The 19,442-nt window shown below is 46.9% G+C and overlaps 1 protein-coding gene across 3 annotated transcripts in view; it reads left to right on the forward strand.

The window, feature by feature from the left end:
* Positions 1-4,329: 4,329 nt before the first annotated feature.
* PRPF8 (pre-mRNA processing factor 8) overlaps positions 4,330-19,442 on the forward strand; it is a 35,598-nt gene continuing 20,485 nt past the window's right edge. For 2 of the 3 annotated variants that reach the window (XM_021704500.1, XM_044921853.1), the window contains exons 1-24: positions 4,330-4,374; positions 4,563-4,673; positions 5,367-5,535; positions 6,706-6,870; positions 6,970-7,188; positions 7,300-7,512; positions 7,638-7,763; positions 7,846-7,951; positions 9,471-9,661; positions 9,789-9,908; positions 10,000-10,189; positions 10,324-10,443; positions 10,554-10,688; positions 11,357-11,486; positions 12,090-12,286; positions 12,413-12,619; positions 12,746-12,909; positions 13,063-13,189; positions 13,304-13,496; positions 13,780-13,967; positions 14,129-14,367; positions 14,594-14,740; positions 14,936-15,146; positions 15,352-15,468. In XM_021704500.1, coding sequence (XP_021560175.1) covers positions 4,574-4,673; positions 5,367-5,535; positions 6,706-6,870; positions 6,970-7,188; positions 7,300-7,512; positions 7,638-7,763; positions 7,846-7,951; positions 9,471-9,661; positions 9,789-9,908; positions 10,000-10,189; positions 10,324-10,443; positions 10,554-10,688; positions 11,357-11,486; positions 12,090-12,286; positions 12,413-12,619; positions 12,746-12,909; positions 13,063-13,189; positions 13,304-13,496; positions 13,780-13,967; positions 14,129-14,367; positions 14,594-14,740; positions 14,936-15,146; positions 15,352-15,468 — 3,774 coding nt within the window. In that variant the 5' untranslated portion in view covers positions 4,330-4,374; positions 4,563-4,573. The remainder of the gene's footprint in view (positions 4,375-4,562; positions 4,674-5,366; positions 5,536-6,705; positions 6,871-6,969; positions 7,189-7,299; positions 7,513-7,637; positions 7,764-7,845; positions 7,952-9,470; positions 9,662-9,788; positions 9,909-9,999; positions 10,190-10,323; positions 10,444-10,553; positions 10,689-11,356; positions 11,487-12,089; positions 12,287-12,412; positions 12,620-12,745; positions 12,910-13,062; positions 13,190-13,303; positions 13,497-13,779; positions 13,968-14,128; positions 14,368-14,593; positions 14,741-14,935; positions 15,147-15,351; positions 15,469-19,442) is intronic. The other variant, XM_021704501.1, reaches the window with a different exon arrangement.

Consider the following 19,442-nt stretch of genomic DNA (forward strand, 5'->3'; position numbering starts at 1 on the left):
GCTGGCTGGCTCAGTTGGTAGAGCATGCGACACTTAATCTCAGGGTCATGAGTTCAAGCCCCATGTTGGGGGCAGAATTTACTAAACAAACAAATAAACAAACAAACAAACAAACAAAAAACCCATATGTTCTGGATCCAGTTGCTTATGGTGAGATAAAATCTTTTCTTTCCTAGATTTTATTTATTTATTTATTTGACAGAGAGAGAGAGAGAGCACAAGAAGGGGGATGAGCAGGCAGAGGGAGAGGGAGAAGCAGGCTTCCCGTGGAGCAGGGAGCCCGACGCGGGGCTCGATCCCAGGACCCTGGGATCATGACCTGAGCCGAAGGCAGACGCTTAACCGACTGAGCCACCCAGACGTCCCTAAATAAATAAAATCTTAAAAAAAAAAAAGAGCAGCTACCTTGTTGGATTATTGTGACAATTAAATGAACTAATGCATATAATGTTGTTAGACAAAACCTGACACATGCTTGTGTAATTAGCCATGTGACCCGAGGCAGATTACTCAATCATTCTGAGCTTGGGTCTCTCATCAGTAAAATGGGTATAATAATAATAACTATCTTCTAAGGTTGTTTCGAGGATTAAATTAGTTTATTTATTTATTAGCTTTTTATTTTGAAATGATTTTAAGCTCACATTAAAATTGCAAAAATGGCACAGAGAGCAGAAAGATAAACATATAGATCAACGGAATAAAACAGTGTCAAGAAACAAACAAATGGTCAACTGATTTTTGACAAAGGGGCCAAGACAATTCAAAACTGAAAAAATAGTCTTTTTAGCAAATGGTACTGGGACAACGGAATACGCACATGCAAAAGAATGCATTCGGACCCTATCTCACACCACACACAAAAATTAACTGAATGTGAATCATAGATCTACATGTAAGAGCTAAAATTATATAACTATTAGAAGAAAACACAGGGGCGCCTGGGTGGCTCAGTTGGTTAAGCGACTGCCTTCGGCTCAGGTCATGATCCTGGAGTCCCGGGATTGAGTCCCGCATCGGGCTCCCTGCTCGGCAGGGAGTCTGCTTCTCCCTCTGACCCTCCCCCCTCTCATGTGCTCTCTCTCATTCTCTCTCTCAAATAAAAAAAAAAAAATTTTAAAAAAAAAAAATTTAAAAAAAAAAAAAAAAAAGAAGAAAACACAGGAGTACATCTTTGTAGGCTGGATTAGGCAATGGTTTCTAAGATTTGACACCAAAGTCATAAGCAATAGAAGATTTGATAGGTTGAACTTTATTTAAATTAAAAACCTTTGATCTCCAAAGAACCCATCAAGAAAATGAAAAAATAACCCTAAGAGTGAAAGAAAATTTTTGCATATCAAATAAAGGACAGGGGACTTGTTTTGTTTTGTTTTGTTTTGTTTTTTTGTTTTTTTTTTTTTTTAAAGATTTTTTATTTTATTTATTTGACAGAGAGAGACACAGCGAGAGAGGGAACACAAGCAGGGGGAGTGGAAGAGGGAGAAGCAGGCTCCCCGCAGAGCAGGGAGCCCGACGCGGGACTCGATCCCAGGACCCCGGGATCATGACCTGAGCCGAAGGCAGTCGCTTAACCAACTGAGCCACCCAGGCGCCCTGTTTTGTTTTTTTAAAGATTTTATTCATTTGAGAGAGAGAGACGGAGAGAGCATGAGCAGGGAGGAGAGGGAAAAGCAGGCTCCCACTGAGTGGGGAACCCGACATGGGGCTCAATCCCAGGACCCTGGGATCATGACCAGAGTTGAAGGCAGACACTCAACCAACTGAGCCACCCAGGCGCCCCAAGGACTTGTATCTAGGATAAAGAACTTCCAGAACTCAATAATAAAAAGACAACACAATTTTAATATAGGCAAAGGATCTGAATAGACATTTCTCCAAAGAAGATTTATATACATATATACGTATATGTATATATGTGTATGTGTGTGTACGTGTGTATATTTTGAGGATGAACCTCAAAAACATGCTAAGTAAAAGAAGCCAGTCATGAAAGATCACTATTGTATAGTACTAATTATAAGAAATGTCTAGAGCAGGCAAAACTATAGACTCAGAAAGTAGATTAGTGGTTGCCTAGGGCTGAGGAGTAGGAGGTAGGAGGACTTGGGCAGTGAGTGCTAATGGGTACAAGGTTTCTTTTTGGGATGATGAGAATGTTCTGGAACTAGATAGTAATGGTAATTGCACAACTCTATAAATATGCTAAAAATCATTGGATTGTACACTTTAAACAGGTGAACTTTATGGAATGCAAATTGTATCTCAATAATACTGTTTAGAAATAGTACAGGGGCACCTGGCTGGCTCAGTCAGTAGAGAACATGACTCTTGATCTCAGGGTTGTGAGTTAGAGCCCCACGTTGAGTGTAGAGATTACTTAAAAATAAAATCTTAAAAAAAAAGAGGGGTGACTGGGTGGCTCAGTTGGTTAAGTGTCCTACTCTTGATCTCAGCTCAGTACTTGATCTTGGAGACAGAAAAAGAAATAGTACAGAGAGTTCCCATGTACCTTTCACCCACTTGGGAACTTCTTACATGACCATAGCAGAAAAATCAAAACCAGAAATCGACATTAGTACTTTTAACAAAACCACAGACAATAGTAGGATATTACCAGGGTTTATTTATTTATTTATTTTTAAGATTTTATTTATTCATTTGAGACAGAGATACAGAGAGAGAGAGAGAGAGTACGAGCAGGGGGAGAGGCAGAGAGAGAAGCGGCTCCCCACTGAGCCAGGAGCCGGACACGGGGCTCGATCCCAAGACCCTAGGATCATGACCTGAGCCGAAGGCAGATGCTTAACCATCTGAGCCACCCAGGCGCCCCATTACCAGGGTTTAGAACAATACCGGCCACACAAGTAAATCTTATACAGGTGGAAGGACTTCATGACAATGACAATGATGAACATAATAATAATGATGGTGGAATTTCTACTGTTGCCCGTCTGATTGACTGGCTGGTTTCAGAGCTGCCATATTGGTTCTTCTTTCTAAACTCCAACTCTAGCAGTGTCTACCACTTGGGATTCCTTCTTCCTTCCTCATTCTTTATTCCATCAAATCCTTCACACCCACCCATTTCCATCAAATCTTTACTAATGCTCCTCTTCCTTCTGTGACTGTGAATCTCCGCACCAGCCAGCCCTTGCCTGAACTCTTCTTTGCATTTTTCTCTATTATTTCACCTTTGAGTCCTAAATTCTCAGCCAGATTGAGAGGTTTATCAGTTACAATTCCTCTGCATCCTCCACAGTAAACTGTGTGAGTTCAAACAAACTTACCTGTTGACTAAGTCAGATTTAAAGTTGTTAGGATAGGGGCGCCTGGGTGGCTCAGTCGTTAAGCGTCTGTCTTTGGCTCAGGTCATGATCCCAGGCTCCCGGCTCCGCCGGAGGCCTGCCTCTCCCTCTCCCACTCCCCCGGCTTGTGTTCCGTCTCTCGCTGTGTCTCTCTCTGTCAAATAAATGAAGAAAGCTTAAAATAAATAAATAAAGTTGTTAGGATAGAATGAGAGAGAAAGTGAAACAAGGATGGCAGGAGATGGAGCACAATTCTGGCAGCAAGACAGGCAGAACCTGAGGGAAACAAGAAGCATTTATAAGGTGTCCACTATATACTCCATAATGCAATCATTGCTAGAGAGAGAAGAAATGGAACGGAGGGGGAGTGGTAAAGACACTGAGCAAAGTTGTTCCCCAAGGCTTTTTTATTTTTCCAGGTTTATTGTCTAATTCTGACTTCACAGGCAGGGTTAAATGTCCTGCCCCCAACTCCCATCACATTGCATTGTAAGATTCTGGGTTGCTTGGCCTCCCCGTTCCCTATGAGCTCCATAAGCTTGGCTTTTTCCCCTGTTGCATTTCCAACCTCTGAAACATACTGGGCTCTCAAATGAAGGCTTAATGAATGAAGGTGTGAACGAACAAAGGACTGATGAACTCGGAGCTAGCAGACCTCAAGTCTACATTTACGAAACTAGACACAGTGTAATGTGCAGATTCGAACAAATTTATTTTTCAAAAATCAGGTCTGCCGTAGTCTGACGGCCCCCAGTCGCGGACGGTAAGACGAGGCCCATCTACTACAGGTCCCCAGGACAGCCTGAAAAAGGTGGGAGGCGGGGCTTGCGCCCACCGGACCCCACCCTTTTGCGTTCTAAGCTTTCCGCCTATGGACCCGCCCTCTCTGGCCCTATCTGCAAGTCTAATTGGTGAGCTCTCTAATCCGTCTGAGCACGCGGGCGCCTATTGGATCAACCGCTGAACGAGAGTTGCGTACTTCCCGGCATTGGGAACGCGCGGCGGACGTAGGTTTGCCGCCATTGCTTTGCGCAGAAAGCGGCGGTCTGTGTGAGGGTTTGTGGGGGTGCGTTGCGGGCTTTAAGGGCTGGGCTGCGGGAGGCGTAATGGGGTCCGGCTGGATGACCGGAAGGTTGGGAGGGGCCGGGCTGGGCGAACTCTGAGCAAAGCGGGACTGCAGGCCGGGGGTGTCGACGCCTTCCTGCTAGGCTCGGCCCTGTTGCTCGTTAATTTTTTTCTTTCTCTGTCTCCCAGATTCTCCGGGAATGGCCGGAGTATTTCCTTACCGAGGGCCGGGTAACCCGGTGCCCGGCCCTCTAGCCCCATTGCCAGATTACATGTCGGAGGAGAAGCTGCAAGAGAAAGGTGAAGAACGCGTGCGGGAGCGGTGCCTGCGGGCCCGCAGGCTTAGGGCGGGTTTGCGCGTGCGCGTAGCGGGTTTCACTCCTTTCCCCGTTTTGGCAAGCGTCAGAGCATTAGGTGTCAACTCACTCACAGTCCCATTTATTTTTTCATCTCATTAACTGTTTAAAGGTGTCTGTTGGGGCTCCTGGGTGGCTCAGTTGGTTAAGCGTATGCCTTCGGCTCAGGTCATGATCCCGGGATTCTGGGATCGAGCCCCACAGTGGGCTCCCTGCTCTGCGGGGAGCCTGCTTCTCCCTCTCCTCCCTCTGCCTGCCGCTCCCCCTGCTTGTGCTCTCTCTCTCTGTCAAATAAATAAATAAAATCTTTAAAAAAAAAAAAATAAGGTGTCTGTTATTTGCAGGCGCTGATCCAAGCCATGGGGACACATTAAGCAATGAAAAAAATCCTGCCCTGACAGGGGTTAAGTTGCAGAGAGGGAGGTAGACAATAAAAAAACTTAAGAATCTGTAACAAAAATGTTAAAAGACAGTCACAAATGTGATAAAGGAAAGAGTAAAGCAGAGTGAGATAAGAGAGTGCTCCTGCTGTGTGCCCACCCCTAACTCATACATCCTGACGGGCTTACCCTGGGTCAAGAGGTGGGGATGATTAGGCTAAGGGTATGCAGTTACTTAAACTGAGGTGTCTTTGTAGCCCGAAAATGGCAGCAATTACAGGCCAAGCGCTATGCGGAAAAGCGGAAGTTTGGATTTGTGGATGCTCAGAAGGAAGACATGCCTCCAGAACATGTTAGAAAGATCATCCGAGACCATGGAGACATGACCAACAGGAAGTTTCGCCATGACAAAAGGGTCTACTTGGGGTAAGGCATCTCTTGGAAGTATATCGTTTGGAGATTGGCCCCTTTCGCTTCTCCCTGTCCTGGATAGCTGCTCTGTCATTTTGAGAAAGGAATCCTCTATGACAGCCCCTGTTGGTGGTTAGAAGAGAAGAGAAAAACCTAGGATTCTGTGATAATTTTGAGATCATCCTTTACTCTCTTGATTGCCCTAGGCACTAATTTATTGACGCTGTGATAAGATGTCCCTATCTTTAAATGGGTTGAAACCCATAACAGGACACTATGTTCTTGTTGCCTATAACTCCTCAGTGAGCAGAATTGAGAGGTTCAAGATAGTTAACTCCTACAGCCTGTATACTCTTGTTTTTCTGTGGCCCCAAGCTGAGTGAATACAGGTGTGAGTGCCTTAGCAAATCTCTTTTCCATTTGGATGCAGAAATGTTAGCCACTTAATAAAGTGGTCTAAGATATCTCAAGATAGCCATAGATGTTTTGTTTATGAAAAAATGTTTTATGAGAACTGTGCTAGGTGCTAGGGATATAGCAGTGAATAGAAAATAATGGCCTTTCTGGATCTTATGGTCTAGTGGCATGACAGACACGAGAAAGATGGTTATGATAAAACATGAGTGTTTTATTATTATTATTATTATTATTTTTTAAAGATTTTATTTATTTATTTGAGACAGAGAATGAGAGAGAGCACATGAGAGGGGGGAGGGTCAGAGGGAGAAGCAGACTCCCTGCCGAGCAGGGAGCCCGACGCGGGACTCAATCCAGGGACTCCAGGATCATGACCTGAGCCGAAGGCAGTCGCTTAACCAACTGAGCCACCCAGGCACCCGAGTGTTTTATTATTTTTTATGGGAAGGTACAGAGAGTATAGAATGCGCTATAGTCCAAAAGTTGTCTTTAGAGGGACAGCTGTTGATACAGAGGGACAGAAACCCAGTATTGTGGGACTGTGAAGTTTAAGGGGAAGAGTGGCACAAGTGGAGAGCGGGGGTGGGGAGGCTTGGGGGGACGGACAGTGTTCCTGGTCGAGGAGGGCCTGTGTGCTAAGTTTGAGAGTTTAGACTGTAAGGCAGGCTTTTCTGTGGAATGCGGTACTGTGATACCATGCAGCCTCTCCGCATGGCACAGGTAGCAGAACACCTTGTCATTTGTAGTTCTCTCTCCCTCATGTTGCAGTGCCCTCAAGTACATGCCGCATGCAGTCCTCAAACTCCTGGAGAACATGCCTATGCCTTGGGAGCAGATTCGGGACGTGCCTGTGCTGTACCACATCACTGGAGCCATTTCTTTTGTCAATGAGATTCCCTGGGTCATTGAACCTGTCTACATCTCCCAGTGGGGGTGAGAAAGGCTGGAATGTGGGGGTGGTGGTTGGCGCTCGTGGTGGTGGTGGTTGGGGGCAGTGGGTGGAAACCATAGTGTGACTTGGCTGACTTTTAGGTCAATGTGGATTATGATGCGTCGAGAAAAAAGAGACAGGAGGCATTTCAAGAGGATGCGTTTCCCCCCTTTTGATGATGAGGAGCCACCTTTGGACTATGCTGACAACATCCTAGATGTTGAACCCCTGGAGGCCATTCAGCTAGAGTTGGACCCTGAGGAGGATGCCCCTGTGTTGGACTGGTTCTATGACCACCAGCCATTGAGGGATAGCCGGAAGTGAGTGATGGTTGGAGTTACTGCTCCTGTGAGAGTTTTGGAAATCCAGAAGGAATCCTGGGTGAGCAGTGGCTTGGCTAGGTATGACATAGGCCTGTCTTTTTTTCCTAGGTATGTGAATGGCTCCACTTACCAGCGCTGGCAATTCACACTGCCCATGATGTCCACTCTCTACCGCCTGGCCAATCAGCTCCTGACAGACTTGGTAGATGACAACTACTTCTATCTGTTTGATCTAAAGGCCTTCTTTACCTCCAAGGCACTCAATATGGCCATTCCTGGAGGCCCCAAATTTGAACCTCTTGTTCGAGACATCAATCTCCAGTAAGTTGGAGATATTAGGGATTATAGGCACCTTGGGTTGAATAAAATCTAATCTTGATCTTTGAGATCCTGTTGTAGTTTTCAAACTCCCCAACTAGTCTGCTCATCTTTATTTTGTACCCTAGGGATGAAGACTGGAATGAATTCAATGATATTAACAAGATTATCATCCGGCAGCCTATCCGCACTGAATACAAGATCGCTTTTCCTTACCTGTACAACAATCTTCCACACCATGTCCACCTCACCTGGTGAGAGCTACAGCAAAGGTGGGGGAAAAGAGAGGGTTGGGCCAGGGCGGGAGAACCTGAGCTTATTTTTCTTTCATTTTAGGTACCACACTCCTAATGTTGTGTTCATCAAAACTGAGGATCCCGATCTCCCAGCTTTCTACTTTGATCCTTTGATCAACCCAATTTCTCACAGGCACTCCGTCAAGGTGAGAAGGAACATTTGACCTTAGTTCTTTTTTTTTTTTTTTTGAAGATTTTATTTATTTATTTGTCAGAGAGTGAGACAGGCAGGGGGAGCAGGCAGAGGGAGAAGCAGGTCCCCGCTGAGCAGGGAGCCCACTGTGGGGCTCGATCCCAGGAGCCTGGGATCACGACCAGAGCCGAAGGCAGACGCTTAATGACTGAGCCACCCAGGCACCCCTGACCTTAGTTCTTTGAAGATTTTTTTTTTTTTTTTTAATTTATTTGACAGAGAGAGACACAGTGAGAGAGGGAACACAAGCAGGGGGAGTGGGAGAGGGAGAAGCAGGCCTCCCACGGAGCAGAGAACCTGATGCGGGGCTCGATCCCAGGACGCCGGGATCACGACCCGAGCCGAAGGCAGACGCTTAACGACTGAGCCACCTAGGCGCCCCTGACCTTAGTTCTTTGAAGAGAAATTTCCTGACTGTGGCTGAAGTGTTACTAGATAAAAATTCAGCTGAGGGAGACATGTTTGTCATTCTGTTTAGTGTTCCGCTTGAGCTTTAAGCTAATTTGACCGTTCAGCACTTGGCTCAAACTAAGTTATTGGTGTAATCTGGGTTTCTGTGATTGGCACTTCGTATATAGTGTATTTTGGTCTGTTTGCATTATGGGTTTTTCTACAATCCTTTTATTTTTTTTTTTATTTTTTTTAAGATTTTATATATTTATTTGAGAGAGACAGAATCAGAGACAGAGAGCATGAGAGGGAGGAGGGTCAGAGGGAGAAGCAGACTCCCTGCGGAGCAGGGAGCCCGATGCAGGACTCGATCCCGGGACTCCAGGATCATGACCTGAGCCGAAGGCAGTCGCTTAACCAACTGAACCACCCAGGCGCCCCTCTACAATCCTTTTATTGAGATACAGTTCACATACGCCTACAACTCATTCATTTAAATTATACAATTCAGTGGCTTTTAGTTTATTCACAGAGTAGTTCAGCTATTCCCATAGGTAATTTTTGAACCTTTTCATCATCCCAGAAATCCCCATGCCATTAGCAGTCACTCTGTTTCCCTCTAACCTCCCTTTCCTAGGCGTCTCCTAGTTTTTCTGTAGATTTAACTATTCTGGAGATTTTATATAAATAGTATCTTACAGCATGTAGTCTTTTGTGATTGGCCTTTTACATCTGGAATAATGTTTTTGATGTTTACCCTCGTTCCATAGTGTTCTTCTTAACAGACTTCCTTACCCTAGCACAGTTTTTGTGTTCACTTAAGGTATTGGGGCTCCTTTGGGAGGCCTTTGATGGTGAGCCCGTTAGGGTGTGAGGAGTGATGCTTGCTTTCCTGGTTGGTCCTGGCTTGTTCTTTGCTCCCTTGGCCCCTTTTGCCCTGGCCCTTTAGGGCTTCTCTTGTCTGGCAGTCCAGTTTCCATGGTAGATGGAGCCACTGTGCTCGGCCCCAGAGAGTTTCCCTCTCATCCCAGTTCTCTTCCCAGTTCAGTGGGAGCTGAATCCTTGGGGCGTTCTTCTTTCAGAGCCAGGAACCCTTGCCTGATGATGATGAGGAGTTTGAGCTCCCAGAGTTTGTGGAGCCCTTCCTGAAGGACACACCCCTCTACACAGACAATACAGCCAATGGTATTGCCCTGCTCTGGGCCCCACGGCCCTTCAACCTACGCTCTGGTCGCACGCGCCGGGCCCTGGACATCCCCCTTGTCAAGAACTGGTAAGACTTCCTGGGGGGATGGTAGTGGATGTATAGGAGAAAAGACTCCCAACTGGGTGGGCATGTAGCTTTTCACAGAGGGATTAGAAGGAGAGATGGGCTAGCTCTAGTTGGCTTGTTTTCCCAGGTATCGGGAGCATTGTCCTGCTGGGCAGCCTGTGAAAGTGAGGGTCTCATACCAGAAACTGCTGAAGTACTATGTGCTGAATGCCCTGAAGCACCGGCCCCCTAAAGCCCAAAAGAAGAGGTAAGGTGCCTGAGGGTCATTGCTCAGACTTCTTTTGTTCCAGAGTTACCCAGGAAGCTAACTCTCCCTTTCCCTCTTATTCCCATCCCAGGTACCTGTTTCGCTCCTTCAAAGCCACCAAATTCTTTCAGTCCACGAAGCTGGACTGGGTGGAGGTGGGGCTGCAGGTTTGCCGCCAGGGCTACAACATGCTCAACCTTCTCATTCACCGTAAAAACCTCAACTATCTGCACCTGGATTACAACTTCAATCTTAAACCTGTCAAGACCCTCACCACCAAGGTGTGTGCATTGTACCTTAACGGTCTTCTGGGCTTGAGGGATGGACTGATTTTGCTCTGTCCTCTGAGGAAGGCACCCATCCAGTTGGGACCATGGCTGATTAATGTTTTTCCTATTCTTGGCACCTTCTCCAGGAAAGAAAGAAATCTCGTTTCGGGAATGCTTTCCATCTGTGTCGAGAAGTTCTGCGTTTAACTAAGCTGGTGGTGGACAGTCACGTGCAGTATCGATTGGGCAATGTGGATGCCTTCCAGGTGAGGCCAGGTATCCCCGATCCCCGCCCCAAGTAGGGAAGCTGAATGAAGCCTGCGCTGATTGTGGAGCTGGCTCTAGCTTAAAGCCCGATGGGGTCATTGTGTTGCAGCTGGCGGATGGGTTGCAGTATATCTTTGCTCACGTGGGGCAGCTGACGGGCATGTACCGGTACAAATACAAGCTGATGCGGCAGATTCGCATGTGCAAGGACCTGAAGCATCTCATCTATTACCGCTTCAACACGGTGGGACCCTGCCCTCGTACTCTCACTTTCTCCATCCAGTTCATTAATTCATTCCTTCATTCATTGCAGGGAGGGAGAGAATCTTAAGCAGGCTTCATGCTCAGCGCGGAGCCTGATGCCAGTCTCCATCTCAAGACCCTGAGTTTCAGATCCATTTTAATTTTTAGGTCTAGTCAGGGCTCTTTTCCTGGACTGAGTTAGAGAGATGCTCTACGTGTATCATTACTTGCCTTCACCTTGTGAATCGTAATACTTCCCCCCAAAATTGCTTTTTTTTTTTTTTTTTTTTAAGATTGTATTTATTTATTTGCTAGAGAGCGAGAGCACAAGCAGGGGGAGTGGCAGGCAGAGGGAGAAGCAGACTCCCTGTGAGCAGGGAGCCCGATGCGGGGACTCCTGGGATTGTGACCTGAGCCGAAGGCAGATGCTTAAGCAACTGAGCCACCCAGGCGTCCTGAAAGCTACCTTTAAATAGGGAATCTCAGTTACTGGTTTTTGCCTCAGAATTTCTCATTTACTCCATTTTAGATGTTGAGGTCCCAGAGTTTTGCCTCTTTTCCCCTCTGTTGTCTAAGATGAGTTTCTCTTGACCCCACCTGTGTGCAGTTTTCTATTGCTCTCTAAATGCATTGCTAACTTACGTTCTTGATTTCTGCTTGGGACCATAGGGTCCTGTAGGGAAGGGCCCTGGCTGTGGCTTCTGGGCTGCTGGCTGGCGGGTCTGGCTGTTTTTCATGCGTGGCATCACCCCTTTGCTGGAGCGGTGGCTGGGCAACCTCCTTGCCCGACAGTTTGAAGGTGAGTGGTTTTCTCTGTGTCCAGCTTGTGTTTTATTATCACTTCACGGGTAGATCATATGTTCCCATTCTATCCCCTGCCCTTGTTTGAGACTGAGAATCTCTTCCTGCTGGATTGCCTCTAAGAGGTCCCATTCTTGGAGCGCCTGGGTGGCTCAGTTGGTTAAGCGACTGCCTTCGGCTCAGGTCATGATCCTGGAGTCCCGGGTTCGAGTCCCACATCAGGCTCCCTGCTCAGCAGGGAGTCTGCCTCTCTCTCTGACCCTCCCCCCCTCTCATGCTCTCTATCTCATTCTCTCAAATAAATAAATAAAATCTTTAAAAAAAAAAAAAAAAGAGGTCCCATTCTCTAGTGATTCTGACCTACTATTCTGTTCTTTGGGCTCCTCTCTGGGGCCTGAGGCTATCTTGCATTTGCAGAATGGAAATTTCTCAGAGGCATAGTTGTGAATGTGGAGATAGCTTGTCTTTTTTGCGTATGCTGGGCATATGGACACTTTGTTTATACTTTTTGATTTCAGTGTAACTGTGGTTAATGAGGGGGCATGATGGTAGCGACTTACTGAAAGCAATGAATCTTGCTTTTAATCAATTTCACCCCTAGGCCGACACTCTAAGGGGGTGGCAAAGACTGTTACAAAGCAGCGAGTGGAGTCTCATTTTGACCTTGAGCTTCGGGCAGCTGTGATGCATGACATTCTGGACATGATGCCTGAGGGAATCAAACAGAACAAGGCCCGGACAATCCTGCAGCACCTCAGTGAAGCCTGGCGCTGCTGGAAGGCCAACATTCCCTGGAAGGTGGGTGTCGCCCCAACTCCGAGAAGGCATGGACATCATCTTCCTGGGGGTAGGATTACCACTCGGGCTCCCTTTCAGAGCTGTGTGGTTGCTATCCCTTTCTCATTGTGCCTTTTGTACTTTCAGGTACCTGGGCTGCCAACACCCATAGAGAATATGATCCTTCGATATGTGAAGGCCAAGGCTGATTGGTGGACCAACACTGCCCACTACAACCGAGAACGGATCCGCCGTGGAGCCACTGTGGACAAGACTGTTTGCAAAAAGAACCTGGGCCGCCTCACTCGGCTGTATCTGAAGGCAGAACAGGAGCGACAGCACAACTACCTAAAGGTTAGGCAGCTTAGGCTAGGCTGGACGTGGGGAGTGGGCAGAGGGATAGACTGCAGAGTTGGGACCATGCCTTGTCTATAGGGATTAGGCTACAGTGGGAGGCTGATTATCATGTCTGTTTCGCAGGATGGGCCGTACATCACAGCGGAGGAAGCGGTGGCCGTGTATACCACCACTGTGCATTGGTTGGAGAGCCGGAGGTTCTCACCCATCCCATTCCCCCCACTCTCCTACAAGCATGACACCAAGTTGCTCATCTTGGCCTTGGAGCGGCTTAAGGAAGCTTACAGGTGAGGAGTAGAATAGGTGGATTCCTTTGGAAAGATGAGAGCGGGAAGAACAGCATCATTGTCAGAGTCCAAAGGAAGGAGGTTTAGCCTCAGGCCTTTCTGGGTTTGGCTTCCTATTGGTTTTCCCATTCATCTTTCCTGTTTCCTTGTCAGTGTGAAGTCTCGGTTAAACCAGTCTCAGAGGGAGGAGCTAGGTCTGATCGAGCAAGCCTATGACAACCCCCATGAGGCATTGTCCCGCATCAAGCGTCACCTCCTCACACAGAGAGCCTTTAAAGAAGTAAGCTGCTCCCCAAGTTTTCTATTGGCTATGCTATTCATTCATGGCCCCCAGAGTAGTGGGTTGCCTCAGGTGATTGGTGGATCCAAGTAAGCCAGCTTCCTTGTCCCACAGGTGGGCATTGAGTTCATGGATCTCTATAGCCACCTGGTGCCCGTGTATGACGTGGAGCCGCTGGAGAAAATCACTGATGCCTACCTGGACCAGTACCTTTGGTATGAAGCTGACAAGCGCCGCCTTTTCCCACCTTGGATCAAGCCTGCTGACACAGAACCACCTCCTCTGCTTGTTTACAAGTGGTGCCAAGGTAAAGTTTTTCTGGCTTTGCCGTTGGGGGTTGAGGTGAATTGGGTTGATTTGAGGTGAATTGAGTTCTACATCAGAATTCTCACCCAGGCAGTAGAATTAGTTTATTCTCTTGCTGCTTAGTGCCGAGGTCATAGTGTTGATGTTAAACCCAGCAAAGCCGACATTCTTAGCAGTCCAAATGAATGAGTGGAGTGGGACAAGGTTATGGGTTGTGATAGGTACTGCAGGCACTAGCCTTGGAATTTCTAACCTGCTGGAGACCTGTTTTGCCTACTCCTCAGGCATTAATAATCTGCAGGACGTGTGGGAGACAAGTGAGGGTGAGTGCAATGTCATGCTGGAATCACGCTTTGAGAAGATGTATGAAAAGATCGACTTGACCCTGCTTAATAGGCTGTTGCGACTCATCGTAGACCACAACATAGCTGACTACATGACAGCCAAGAACAATGTCGTCATCAACTATAAGGTGTGTCTTGGGGAGAGGGTATCAAGGAATTGGGGAGGGGTGTGTCTGGCTCCCTGAGGTAGGATTTGCTGAGGGGAGGACCAAAGAGGATAGGCCCCAGAGAGGGCTGGGACATGGCCATGAGTTAAGAATTGTTCAGAGTTGTAAATCTTTCTTTCTAGGACATGAACCATACAAATTCCTATGGGATCATTAGAGGCCTGCAGTTTGCCTCATTCATCGTGCAGTACTATGGCTTGGTGATGGATCTACTGGTATTGGGACTGCACCGGGCCAGTGAGATGGCTGGGCCCCCTCAGATGCCAAATGACTTTCTCAGTTTCCAGGACATAGCCACTGAGGCTGCCCACCCCATCCGTCTCTTCTGCAGATACATTGATCGTATCCACATTTTCTTCAGGTGAGGGCTTGCCTGGATTCTTATCCTTGCAGGGCATTGAGGCATATGCCCAGCCTCTGGACACAGCTCTTGTACCTTAGTTGACTTGTTGCAGGGTTGGGGCTCTAAAACGGAATGAAGTTCTGTGAGTAGGGTGGGGGTTGGAGGCGGGCTTTATCTGTGGAGCTGTAGGTCTTATGGGGTCCCAGGTTATTTCAGTCTCAGCAATGCATCTTGCCTGGTATAGGTTCACAGCAGATGAGGCTCGGGACCTGATCCAGCGTTACCTGACAGAGCATCCTGACCCCAACAATGAAAATATCGTTGGCTATAATAATAAGAAGTGCTGGCCCCGAGATGCCCGCATGCGCCTCATGAAGCATGATGTCAACTTGTGAGTCTAAGTTGGGGCTGCAGGAGCTGGAAGGACATCAGCCTGAGGGACCCAGAGGACAGTTAGAGGGAATTTATGAGGTTGTGTCCTGGGTGGGAGGAGTGTACTGTCCTAGAATACTGTGAGTCTGGCCTTCTGAGGGAAGTTCCTTCAAGTTCCAGGAGACTGATGTGATCATATGTTCTCTGTGAGCAGGGGTCGGGCAGTGTTCTGGGACATCAAGAACCGTCTGCCACGGTCAGTGACTACAGTTCAGTGGGAGAACAGCTTCGTGTCCGTGTACAGTAAGGACAACCCCAACCTGCTCTTCAACATGTGTGGCTTTGAGTGCCGCATCCTACCTAAATGCCGCACCAGCTATGAGGAGTTCACCCACAAGGATGGGGTCTGGAACCTACAGAATGAGGTACAGTCTGGAAAGGGGGCTTGGAGTAGCATTACCACCCCTGTACCTCTGGGGTACGCAGGGGTGTGGAACACCATCACACCTTTTCATTATTGGTCGATTGAGCCTTGTTGGGTGGGTAGAGTTTAGTGGGGAGCGGGGGTCAGAGTTGGTCCTTGTTTCTGCGGCAATATCAGAGACAAATAACCTTGACCTTATGGTTTAGGTTACTAAGGAGCGGACAGCTCAGTGTTTCCTGCGTGTGGATGATGAGTCAATGCAGCGCTTCCACAACCGTGTGCGTCAAATTCTGATGGCCTCTGGCTCTACCACCTTCACCAAGGTATATAAGGCAGTCAGCCCTAGCTTGCCTCATGTCCTCTGTCCATCTCCCATCCCTTTTAACTCTTCCCTGGTTGGCTCTTGTTTCTTCCCAGCTTTTCTCAGTGTACCAGTTTCCATGATTTATGGTATAGCAGCTTAGAGTGTCAAATCAACTCAGGTACTTTCTGAGAATACCTTGTAGGGAATGTGTAGCCTAGTTCTGCATAGTTGTGATGACTCTAAATTAAGGTAAGAATAGAAATTGGATTCCTTAATTTGAACAAAATTTTCATTTTTTGCATCTTACCAGGGGCTTATTATTTATTCATGTAGTTAATCTTTTAACCAATAACAATATGTATGTTAAAAAGCAAGTATAACTAGCTATCTCAGTGTTTATTTTCCCTTTCAGTTGCTTCCAAAGGCCCAGCTGAAGGCAGCTGGAATTGAGAAAGAATAATCTGGGGATTTGTTAACTCTGTATACTTAGGTTTCTGTAAGGTTTAAAAAGCCACCCTGCTCTTCCTGCTTTCTTTCCATGCTGCCATAATGGTGCACATAATGTCTTGGCTGATGCTCTCAAGAGCATCAATAATGCCAAAAAGAGAGGGAAATGCCAGGTTCTTATTAGGCTGTGCTCCAAACAATGCTTTTGTTAAGGATACGTTTTCTTAGGGTTTTTTGTTTGTTTGTTTGTTTTGTTTTGTTTTGTCTTTTTTAAAGATTTTATTTATTTATTTGACAGAGAGAGCCACAGCGAGAGAAGGAACACAAGCAGCAGGGGTGGGAGAGGGAGAAGCAGGCTTCCCGCTGAGCAGGGAGCCCGATGCGGGGCTCGATCCCAGGACCCTGGGATCATGACCTGAGCTGAAGGCAGACGCTTAACGACTGAGCCACCCAGGCGCCCCCTTGTTTGTTTGTGTTAAGTAATCTCTACACCTAATTTGGGGCTCAAACTCATGACCTCAAGATTAAGAGTTGTATACTCTTCAACTGAGTCATACAGGTGCCCATTATCTTAGTATTTCTTACTTAAAATATCTCATGTTTTTTGGGGGGTATAGTACAAGAGAAAAGTTTATCTTTTTAGGTTGGTTTATTGCCTCCAGGGGCCAAATAATAAGAATTATGTAACTTATTCATTCCATGGGTATTTGTTGATAACTACTGTGTTCAAGGCTCTGCACACACTACATGTAAGATAGAGTCTCTTCTTTTGTTGAGCTGGCCTACCTAGTTGGAGAGACAGATCCATGGACAAGAGGACTATTAACAGGATGTAGTGTTTGTAGAGCTATGGTGTTATTTGGGAATTTGTGAGAAGGCTCAAGTTAATGACTCTAGCCCAGTCTGGGAGAGGGAGAGAAAAGGCTTCCTGGAAGAAGTAACATGTGATGAGGCAGGTGAGGGAGGGTATTTCTTCAGCCTTATATTTGGAGAGGTAACTAGCATGATATGTGTGGGGCTATACAAAGTTCAGGTTTATTGATAGAGTATGGTTGTGGAGTTGGGACTGTTAAGAAATAGGGGCTGGATAGATAAGCAAGAGCCAGATGCTGGAGGGTACTGCGTGCCTTGTTAAGAATCCTGTGAGGGTCGGGGCGCCTGGGTGGCTCAGTCGTTAAGTGTCTGCCTTCGGCTCAGGTCATGATGCCAGGATCCTGGGATCGAGCCCCGCATTGGGCTCCCTGTTCAGCGGGAATCCTGCTTCTCCCTCTCCCACTCCCCCTGCTTGTGTTTCCTCTCTTGCTATGTCTCTCTCTCTGTGTCAAATAAATAAAATTAAAAAAAAAAAAAAATTCTGTGAGGGTCTTTGGTGTAGAAAGGACTTTTCCAGATTTCTGTGTTAGGTGATTCACTCTTGTAGCTGTGGGGGGGGATGGGTTTAGAGGAATGGGGTGGGAGATCAGGTTTGAGGACTTCTGAATTCCTGATGACAGTGATGAGAGCAGTGAGGAGACAGGAGCAGATTTGATAAGTAGTTAGCAGATAAAGTCAGCAGAGCCTCATTTTGGTGGGATGCCAGAGGGAAAGGAAAATAACAGTTTTTGGCATGGCTGACTAGGAAGATATTGGCCAACTGGAAGAGTATAGGAAGAAGAGCAGGTTTAGGAGGGAAGATAAATGGATTTAGTTTAGGATGTAACAAGTTTGAGGTTCCTGAGAACATCCAGCTGGAGGTGTTTGGCAGGCATCTATTATATTTCTTCTATTCCAAGATAAGTATATATGTACGTGTGTGTGTTTCCCCCCTTAGTAATGCCTCTTAAATTGATGGTCTCTTAGATTTGCTGAAAAATACTTTGAGCTTTAAGTTTTTGAGGGAGAAATGAGGTGAGAAAGAGCAGTGAGGGGTAATTTTGAGGCTCCTGTAGGATGTCCAAATGGAGATATTTTGCAGTCTGAAGCTTGAAGAAGATATCTGGGTGTAAGATGTAGATTTAGGAGTCTGTCAGCATGAAGGTGGTGGTTTAAAGCTCAAGAGTGAGCAAGATTGTCCAGGTCAAGTGTAAGGAAAGAGAAGAACAGAGGGATGAATTTGGAACCATAGGAAACACTTAGTAGCAGCATGGCCAGACTGGGAGAATGCCGGGTCATCAGAGCCAAGGATGTCAGGAATTGGGGCGGGCATTTAACAGTGTCAGTTGCCTAAGAGTGTTTTAGTTAGATAAGGCCTGAAAAGTATCCATTGGATTTGGCAGTCAGGACGTCATTGGTGACCTTAGCAAGAGCTGTTTCAGAAATAGTGGGGATAGAAGCCAGATTGCAGTGGGTGAGGCTTTATGGGAAGTGAGGGAGTGGAGACAGCAAGGACTGGCAACTTGCCAGAGTTGGAGTAAGAGGAAGAAGGGCATTAGGTGCCACCTAGAGGGAGATCTAAGTCAAGGCAGTATTTTTAAATGGGATTGACTTAAGGATGTTCCCATTAGGAAGGAGTCAGGGGCAGTTCAGGGTGCAGCAGACCAGTGTGGTAAGTGATGGAGCAGTGTTCCAAGAAGTTGAGTGTGGGGGTACAATAAAGGGCAAGCAGAGGGAAACATCTTCTGATCCTAAAAGAAAAGAGGTCTGGATAGATGTGAATTAAAGTTGAGTGGGAAATTACAATAAATCTCGAATTTTTCAGTTTTGCCTGGATTGGACTTGAGCACAGGGGTGAGGGTATTATAGGATTGTTGAAGAAACTGTGTTCCAGGTGGTTTTCAAGAAAACCAGGACAACTCTGAGTGTGAGTTCTTCCCAGAAACACTCAGCTACTCAATGACAGGATGGGCAAAGTGGATATATCATAGCGGTGAGGTGATTCAGGATTGGGGTTTGCCAGAGGACTGTTGTGGAATGGTAAGGGATTAGATGGAGGGAAATGCAGAGTGCTGGCCCCTGTTGGGATCCTGGATTTGTTTTGGGGGGTGGAGGGGGGGTGGGAAGAGACCAGAAGAGGCCAAGGCCTTGGAAGAAAGTATAGGGATCAAAGGAGTAGATATGTGAGAGGTGAAAGCCTGAGTAGTATCAGAGGTTAGGGAAGCAGTTTAGAAGCAGTTAGAAGCACACGTTCTGTAGTCCAGTCAGGTTCAGATCACAGCTCTATCACATAGCTAGTGGGATTTTGGGCATGTCACCCACTTTGGGCCTTAGTTCCCTCCATAAAGTGGGGATACTAATGATGGGGTGCCTGGCTGGCTCAGTTGGAAGCGCATGCAACTCTTGATCTCAGGGTTGTGAATTTGAGCCCTGAGTTGGGTATACAGATTACTTAATTAAATAAACTTTTTAAAAAATGGGGAGGGGTGCCTCGGTGGCTCAGATGGTTGAGCATCTGCCTTCGGCTCAGGTCATGATCTCCAGGTCCTGGGATCGAGCCCCTTGTCAGGCTCCCAGCTCAGTGTGGAATTTGCTTTTCCCTCTCTCCCTGCTTGTGGTCTGTCTCTCTCAAATGAATGAATAAGATCTTGGCGGGGGAGGGCGGATACTGAGGGGCAGCTGGGTGGCTCAGTC

The sequence above is a fragment of the Neomonachus schauinslandi genome, chromosome 15, assembly GCF_002201575.2.
Source record: "Neomonachus schauinslandi chromosome 15, ASM220157v2, whole genome shotgun sequence".
Classification (NCBI taxonomy): domain Eukaryota; kingdom Metazoa; phylum Chordata; class Mammalia; order Carnivora; family Phocidae; genus Neomonachus; species Neomonachus schauinslandi.